This window comes from Impatiens glandulifera, chromosome 9 (assembly GCF_907164915.1).
Source record: "Impatiens glandulifera chromosome 9, dImpGla2.1, whole genome shotgun sequence".
Taxonomy (NCBI): domain Eukaryota; kingdom Viridiplantae; phylum Streptophyta; class Magnoliopsida; order Ericales; family Balsaminaceae; genus Impatiens; species Impatiens glandulifera.
In genome coordinates this window covers 19,954,683-19,963,551 of record NC_061870.1, presented here as the reverse complement: position 1 = coordinate 19,963,551, position 8,869 = coordinate 19,954,683, and the positions used below count along the sequence as shown (strand labels likewise).

General features: G+C 31.4%; 1 protein-coding gene across 1 annotated transcript; it reads right to left on the bottom strand.

Annotated features, from left to right (window-relative positions):
- Positions 1-773: 773 nt before the first annotated feature.
- On the bottom strand, positions 774-3,715 carry LOC124914456 (NADH-ubiquinone oxidoreductase subunit 8). The gene is made up of 8 exons (XM_047455009.1): positions 3,571-3,715; positions 2,974-3,070; positions 2,344-2,397; positions 2,172-2,263; positions 1,977-2,090; positions 1,392-1,459; positions 1,192-1,303; positions 774-1,098 (listed from the first exon to the last, which is right to left on the bottom strand). Exons 1-8 carry the CDS (start codon positions 3,622-3,624, stop codon positions 1,003-1,005), a joined length of 687 nt encoding a protein of 228 aa, XP_047310965.1. The 5' UTR covers positions 3,625-3,715; the 3' UTR covers positions 774-1,002.
- Between the last annotated feature and the right edge of the window lie 5,154 nt (positions 3,716-8,869).

Here is an 8,869-nt window from a genome sequence, read left to right as displayed (position 1 = left end):
TTCCACGACGCCTCTTCGCCTTCCACGCTGTCGCGACCGTGCCGCCACTTCGCTTTCCACGCTGCCGCGACCGTGTCGTCTCTTTGCCTTCCACGCTCCTACGACTGTATCATAGCGCGACCAACTATCACGAGCTTGCCATTGCAAGACGGGACCGAATCACATGAATCACGAGACGGGACCGAATCAACGTGAGAGCGATTCAACCTTATCATCATATGCATTCAACCAACAACTTAAAAAGTGCAACAATATCATCATCTGCATTCAATCAACCACTTACAAAGTATAGCAACAACCATCTGCATTCAATCAACCACTTACAAAGTATAGCAACAACCCAACGTCTCAAATCACATGAATCAAGTCTCGATTCTGTTAAAAATAAAACACAAAATATTAAATTTAGTCGTTGTGTTCGTGTGGAGAAGAAAGAGAAAAGAGAGAACGGAAAATGAAGAAATAAAAGAATTTGAGAATTTATATAACGAATTAGGTTTCAGCATCGCATATGTTCATCAAAAAATGAAAAATGTTCTTTTGCGCAATTTTTAGGCGGCGATCATTTGCGCAATTAAAGTCATTATTAGGGTCATTTTATCAAATTTCCCTAAAAATGTTGCACTTATTTTTCAAAAAAAACTTATATTTATTTTACGGAAAAAAAAAATCACAAAGACTTGCATATATGAGCAATGTTTGAAATTCCCATTATGAGATAATAATAATAATAATCAATTCATATATCACCTAGGTCAAAAAAGAGAGAAGCATACAAATGAAAACAATTGTTAAGCGCCAAACCTCAAATGGAAGCAAATAAGAAACTTGTTTCTTCAACTTAAATTGCTTCCCTTGATGCTTTAATTCATCAATGAAAAAACATAATACCAATAAAAATCATAATAATATTCCAGACCATCTTTCAGATCTGTTTATTTACTCCAGCTTACAAACAAAAGTATGGAAATTCTCCCCTCAGGTCTATATATTCAAATCGCATCAACGATATAGACTCTCAGACCTGAGATTCTCAGCAATCTCAGTTTCCCATCTGTCTCCATTCTCCAGTAACTTCTCTTTATCGTACAGTAGCTCCTGAAATACATATCACAAAAGGTAGTTATATTTCCGGGATAGTTAGTAAGTTAGTTAGTTGAGACCTTCTTCATTTAAACTTCCTTCACATACCTCATGAGTTTCGGTCGCAAACTCAAAGTTGGGTCCTTCAACAATTGCATCAACAGGACAAGCCTCTTGACAGAATCCACAGTAGATGCACTTGGTCATATCAATGTCGTACCTAAAAAAATGGATTTTTATTTAAGGATGGGAGATTTAACTTTACTCCATTATCAAACAAACAATAATATAGGAGGGTTTTTATTTACCTGGTTGTTCTTCGGCTTCCATCTTCTCGTTCCTCAGCCTCAATTGTGATTGCTTGAGCCGGGCATATCTGCCACACAAAACATTGGTTTAAAGAAATCCTAAATTTTCTCTTTTTTATTCCTATTGCATAGCTGCCTCATAAATTTGAACAAACGTGGCAAAAATTAAGTTAGAAGACCGATAAAAATAAGTGAAACCTATATATATTTGCTTTCCTAGATACTGTTTATAACCCTTGATGCACATGTTTTCCTTTGTTATGGAAACATTTTTTTCTGTTAAGGTGAGATCACGTTTGAAAACAAAACATAGTCAGAAATAGGTTAAGAAATTTATTGAAGGATAATTCGATAATTCATCATCAGGATATGAATCTATACGAGAACATGTTTGGAAACAAAACTTAGTCATATGCATATTAAAAAATTTATTGGTGGTTTCTCGTCTAGTTCAGATTCATATACATAAAGTGTTTCTGAATGGGTACAATAGGTGCTTAAGAAGTGTAATGTTGACTTGTTTCCGTAAACTATCATATTTTATTGCTTAAATCCAAAATAAGATGTTATAAACTGAATACTTACGGCTTCACAAAGTTTACAAGCAATACACCGCTCCTCCCCTGTAGGATAACGTCGAAGTGCATGTTCTCCACGGAAACGAGGGCTTAAAGGGCCCTTTTCAAATGGGTAATTGATCTGAAGGTATACAAAAATTGAACAAATTTAGCAGGAAATCAATATGTTTTGTGGAAGTCAACTACTGTATAAGAAACTTACAGTAACTTTTTGCTCAAAGAAGTACTTGAGTGTCAAACTCAGTCCTCGAACCATTTCAGTGAGAAATAATGTATTTATACTTCGCTCAAACACTGCGATTGGGCATAATGCATTATAAAGTTTAGCATTGATACATTAATATACAGCAAACTATGGAAATTATCTATATTACCAGCACTCCAGTCCTTTGACATCTCTTTTGAAAGTTGCTCTCTTTCTTCATCAGCTAAAATTTGGGATACAAGGGGAACGAGTGAGCTTACAAAGAAAATGTTATGAATTTGTTTTGATGCTAATGTAAGCAGTTTCATTATAGCAAGCCCCTTATTATATAAAGACAGACAATTTCCTCAGAATGAATTGCAAAAAATTCAAAACTCAGACATTTTAAACATTGAAGTATTAAATCTCCATTTTGTTGAGAGAAGAAATTTAAGAACTACTTCTTCTCATAACAATTGTAATGAGACCAAATCAATAATAAAAAGATCAACCAGTCAGTAACACATGCTATTCATGAACTAATTGTTATTCCATTCAATTGAATAACAATGTCATTCCAAAGGTAATGAAAGTCTAGTTGTATGCCCCAGTTGAAGCATATTAAGATTTGTGAAAATAATTGAAAAGAAATAGATATATGTGTGGTATGGTTCCCACATATTAAACAAGGTAATGGTTACTTTGGTAAATCATATGTACAGTTGATTAGGCAAATCATATTTGTTTAGCTCCCTCCCATATATAAGAAAGATATACAATGATCCTTATAACCTTATAACAAGAAAATAAGTGCAGAAACCTCTAGAAACTGGGAAGGATTGTCTGACGGAGAATGATCTGGTAGCGAAGTCCAACCCTATATGCTCCTGATTCTTCCATGATTGTCCAGCCAAGGCCTGTAAGAATTTTCAGATCATTTATAAAGAGCAGTATGAAAACAACATAGAAAAGACACTCAATGTTTCTTAAACTAAATTCTGAAAGATCAAATAGGCGTTTGAGTGCCTTAATGTATTACATTATATACCTTTGGTAACATTCTAGTGGATTTTAATCTTCCAAGAACAAATGATAGCTACTCAAAATGTGCAATAATCATGTCAAAATAATACTTGCAGCTCAAAATCAAAGTAGGTAGGATTTCTCTGGATTGAATCGATTAAACAGTTACAGATTTCAACTTTCAAGCCCTAATGGGATTAAATCGGGATCCGATACAGGATGAATTCACGAAAGCGGCCATATAATAAGGATAAAATGTCCAGATATAACGTATCGAGAGATGCGGCGTTCGATAACCCTAAATAATCAAGCTTCAGATAGAAGTGTAAATCAGTGGAATATGCATACAAGTTCGCGTAGAAGATAGGAAGAGGGGAAGAGATTCTGAACTTACTAGGTGACGCGAGCGAAGAGCGGACCAAGATTTGCGAGCGAAGATGGCTGCCATCGCCGATTGATTGATTGAACGTCGTCTCTTCCGAACTTGCTATTGTCCCCCTTTGGAACCGACTCAATATAGCTGAACGCTTCTACTCACCTTGTTCATTCTATTTCCGAAACTACCCTTTTATCTCTCTAAGTAATTAAAATTAAATAAAAATTAATTTAAATATTATAAATTAAAAATAAAATATATTATATTATATAAATATTTTTAATATTATAATTCTTTACAAATAATAGATTTAAGCCCCTTAACTATCGTTGTTATTGGAAGGAATATATATATCTTATTTAAATATATATAATTATATGCTTATGTAAAATATTCAAAATTGTTACATTTAACTTCTTGTTATTATACTCTAATTAGAGGAGTGATAGGGGAGAGAATTTAAGGAAAGGAATGATGTGTCACTATATCACTGGTTGAAAAATGATAAAAAATGAGGAGAGAGAAGATAAAAAAAAATTTGTTATTTTTTTGCTAATCAAATTGTCCACATCATTTCCTTCCCTATTCTCTCCTTCAAATTTCCTCTCCCAATCATTTCTCTTCTAATTAATTATAAAATAATAATAAATAAATTTAAATTTAATAATTAAAGTGTCAATTTTTTTTTTTTTTAAATTATAATGAATTATTAACTTATCTCTTAAATATATATTTTTTTATGTATAATAAAACCTTAAATATATTATAAATAAAAATATATAAATATAAATAAATAAATAATTAGAGAGAAAAAGGGAATAAGATATGAGAGCTAGAGTAAAATAATAATAAAAAATTAAATGTACCAATTTGAATATTACATATTATTGTTTAAATAAATATTTTTAATAGTTTATACTAATACTTATACATGCATGTTGCTAAATGAGATTTATTACTTATTAATATTAAAAAGTTAGAATTCCAATTTCATCCACAAGCACTCTAAATATTTAAAACCTAACTCTATTAGAACTTTTAACGGCTATGAAATTCTTTTTTAAAACCTTAAATGTCTTGATTTAAAACCTTTAAAACCTAAATGTTGTCTGATTTAAAACCTAAATGCCAGCAGTCTCTCCTCTTTTTCAAAATTTGCGGGTCTATATCGAGTCTTCTTCATTGTAGATGGTGTAGTTGTTTGTGTCGTCAAGCTTTATCAATTGTAGATGCAACAAACTTTTGCAAATGTCGAAACGCTATAAATTTGTCAAAAAAACCAAGGTTTTGAAAAACCGTTCCGGTGATCAAACCGGTTTTTTGGACGAATTCCGGTTCAACAGGTTCAACCGTATCAACCACCTGTCAAACCAGGTAATATTATGCATATTTTTTTTTCTCTTTCTCTTTATTTCTCTCTCTTTCCATTCCTTCCCATCACAGTCCTTTCTTCTCTTTCCGTCCCGTCCTCTCCCGTCCCATCCCTTCACATCACACAGTCCTTCTTCCATCCCTTCAAATTACACAGTCCTTCTTCTCTTTCCATCCCGTCTCATCCTTTCTTCTCTTTCTATCCCTTCTTCTCTTCCCTGTCCACTCTTTCTTCCCATCCCTTCTTCTCTTTCTATCCCTTCTTCTCTTTCTCTTATCTTCCCAATCTTTCTTCTCTTCCCAGTCTCATAGTCTCATCACAATCTTTCTTCCCTTCTACAATTGATTATTTAAACCGTAGGCAAAGATTAGGCAAAGATTACAGGCAGTAACGCCAACAACAAAATACAGAAACGAAGGTTAAGTTCAGAAAAAAGGATTGTTGCAGAAATTTTGGTGTTTGGAGAGAGAAAACCTTTCCAACCAGAAATTTCGGGATCACTTTTCCGTCCGAACCGTCCGGTCCAACCGGATCTTAACCGGTTCGTAAGGTTCACGTATTGAAGCTAATAACCGGTACGGTTAATCACCCGTTTCACGGTCCGACTGGTTGGACCGGCGGTCGGACCGCGTATTTTAAAACCTTGAAAATAACTGAACTCATTGGAAGTTTTATTCAACTTTAATGGTACAGTGGATATTGATGATGATCAGGCCGGCCCTAGGATAAGCCCGGCAAGCCCTCGGGCTAGTGCAGCCCATTTGTTAAAATATCAAAATATTTAGATATATTTATTGACTTACTGTAAATAAGCATAGCAGGATAATGCATGAATATTTTAAAATTTATATTAAACGTAAACTTCCCTGTCGAAAAACAATTATCAGAATAAAACTACAAATCCTTTAGAAGTGGACAACCAGAATAAACAACATCATCAATTATCCACTTACAGTACTATTGGAGGTGAATCAAACTTCCAATGGGTTCCACCAGCTGTTGGCAGTTCGACATCTGATCATGAGGCTGTTGCATCTATGGCTGATAACACTTATGAATAAGTTCTTATGAATGACATAAGCCGTTACTAGAAAGAAGACTTATGAATAAGTGCTTATGAATGGCATAAGCCGTTACTAGAAAGAAGACTCAATCTAGCTACGAAAAAGAAGATAAGGATGAGAGGTGAGGGAAAAGAAGGAAGATAGACCTTTGCAGTTTTAAAAAAGAGTTTGATTTTAAACATTTAGGGGAAAAGAGGAATGCTAAAAGGAAAGGAGGAGAGGCCGAACATTAAGGTTTTAAAAAAGTGGCGACACATTTAAGGTTTTAAAAAAGTGGTTGTACATTTAGGGTTTAAAAAATGAGGAAATTTGGGAAAGAGAATGAGAGAGAACTGACTTGTCAATACTTATTGAAAAAATAATAAAGTTTAAAGAAATATAAAATTTGTTATTTTTTCATAATACCCTCTCCAAATCAATCATTTCTCATTTAGGGTGTGTTTGTTAAAGATGTAATTAGAATTAGAATTTAAAATTTATTAAAATAAAATACATATTTTTATCAAAATAATGTATTATATATATTTAAATAATTATATTACATCAACAATAAAATAAATATTTTATCAAAATAATTTGTTATATAAATATTATGTTGGTTGATTGCAATTAATTTTTCATATTATTTATAGGTACTTCAAATTCATAAAGATGGAAATTTTCAAAAAAAATATTGAAGACTTTTGTTTTTGTAAGTTGTAGAGTAATTTTTTTATAACAATTTATATAAGAGCACAGTTATAATAGAAATCTCAATTGACTCAAAATGTAAGGGACATGATTGCTTTTCTAGGTGTCAACGGTGTATTGCTCTCTTTGCTCAGGTTTTCTCACATCCCTTTTCTCTCCTTTGACGTATATTTAATATAGTTGATCTTTATGGTTTAGAATCGATCAAGTAGAATTATCATTAATGCTATATTGATATTAAGATTTGAGATAATTTATGTATCAATATTTGTAAAATGAATATTATATAGTTGATTTTTATGGTTCAAAATCAAACAAATAGAGTGATCATGAAGGATATACTGATATTAGGATTTGATATTATTTATGTATCAATACGTTTAAAAGGAATATTATATAGTTGATATTTGTGGTTCAGAATCGATTAAGTAGAATGATCTAATAGTTGTGTAAGATTTATGCATAATTCTCTTTTGTTTTGTGTTCAGGTGCATGAAGTATATCCAATTTGTGTGTTGTAAGGAGGATTCATTTTGAAGTGTAGAGTGGAATGGATGAATTTTTTTCTGAAACTTTCTCAATCGTCTTGCTTGAAATTGGTAATTTGGTTAAAATTATAAAGCAATTTCGATTTTCTTTTTGTAATAAGGAAATAGTTGTGATATAATTACTGTAAAATGGTAAGTTAGAAAATGGTTTATTAAAACCTTAAAACTAAATATTTTATAATATTCTATGTTTGGTTAATGTTTTAAAAATATTATTTAGTTTGTTTTAATATTTTTAAAATTAACATTATAAATAGGTTACTCAATGGTGAGGGTAAGAGTTGTCATGACAAAACATTTTATGACGACGGTAAGAGTGGTCGTCATAGAGTCTTTAATGGCGATGGTAAGAGTGGTCGTGATAAAGTCCTTTATGGCGACGGCAAGAGTGGTCGTCATAGAGTCCTATATGGAGACGGTAAGAGTGGTCGTTATAGACTATTCTATGGCGACGGTGAAAGTCGTCGGCATAGAGAGCTTTATGGCGACGGTACTAAATTGGTCGTTGTATGTGTATTTGGGCAATAACGACAATGCCGGACTGATGACTGCTTTTTCATTGTCCCAAATTATTTATAGCGACGACTTATATCCCATTACCGACGACTCCTACCGTTGTTATTGAGTCTTTTTTATTAGTGATTAGAGATGTAATTAAGTGGAGCCCAATTGATTTCCTACTCCTCATCCTTTATTTTTTTCAGTTATTAATGTGGTGACACGTCATTTTCTTTCAAATTCTCTCCCTACCCCTTCTCAATTAAATTACAATAAAATATATATTTTATCAAAATAATATATTATATAAATATAGGTTTTAAACATAGGGAAGGAGGAATACTAAAAGAAGGAGATGAAGAAATGCGGTAGACATTTAAGGGTTTTAAAAAATAAATTTGAACCCATATTAATAGGGGAGTTAAGTGGAAAGGAGGAGAAGAGGCACACATTTAGGGTTTTAAAAGAATTTGAAATTTATTAAAATAAAATACATATTTTTATCAAAATAATATATTATATATATTTAAATAAATATATTACATCAACAATAAAATAAAATTATAATAAAATAAATATTTTTATCTAAATGATATGTTATATAAATATTAAATAAAATATATTATATAAACATTAAAATTAAATTAAATACACTTTAAACGTGCAAAATTTATCAATTTTTTTTATTTGACTTATCCAGTTTAATTAGTTTAGTTTTGACTTTTATTATAATACATTGCACTCTATAAATTTATTTTAATGTTTATATAATAAATTTTATTTAATATTTATACAAGACCATAATAATAATTTGGGACTTTTAATTGAGGCAATTACAATTTAAGATATATTCTTTTAACTTCACAATTTAGGGTTCGCATTATCAGATTGGTACAAATTGAAGTTTTTATTATAACTAATATGAACGGTCAGTCAAAAAAACGCTATAGGCTTTTATAATTAAAAACAAAATATTTATGACGTGCTTTATTTTTAAATGTTAATTATTTAAAAAAAAATCAAAAAAAAAATTCGAATACATCCAAACCCAAAATAAAAACGCGTACATCTATCGACGACACCTTATTTCCCTCGGCGCTTGACTTCGAACTTGAACTTCAATGATTTTGATTTTTGCCGCATTC

Bases quoted from the DNA above. Each gene is read 5' to 3' on its own strand.
- LOC124914456 (XM_047455009.1), bottom strand. From the start codon at position 3,624: ATGGCAGCCATCTTCGCTCGCAAATCTTGGTCCGCTCTTCGCTCGCGT. The intron at 3,071-3,570 runs GTAAGTTCAGAA...AAATTCTTACAG, and splicing joins CTCTTCGCTCGCGTCACCTA to GCCTTGGCTGGACAATCATG. The intron at 1,460-1,976 runs GTAAGTATTCAG...TTTGTGTGGCAG, and splicing joins CTTGTAAACTTTGTGAAGCC to ATATGCCCGGCTCAAGCAAT.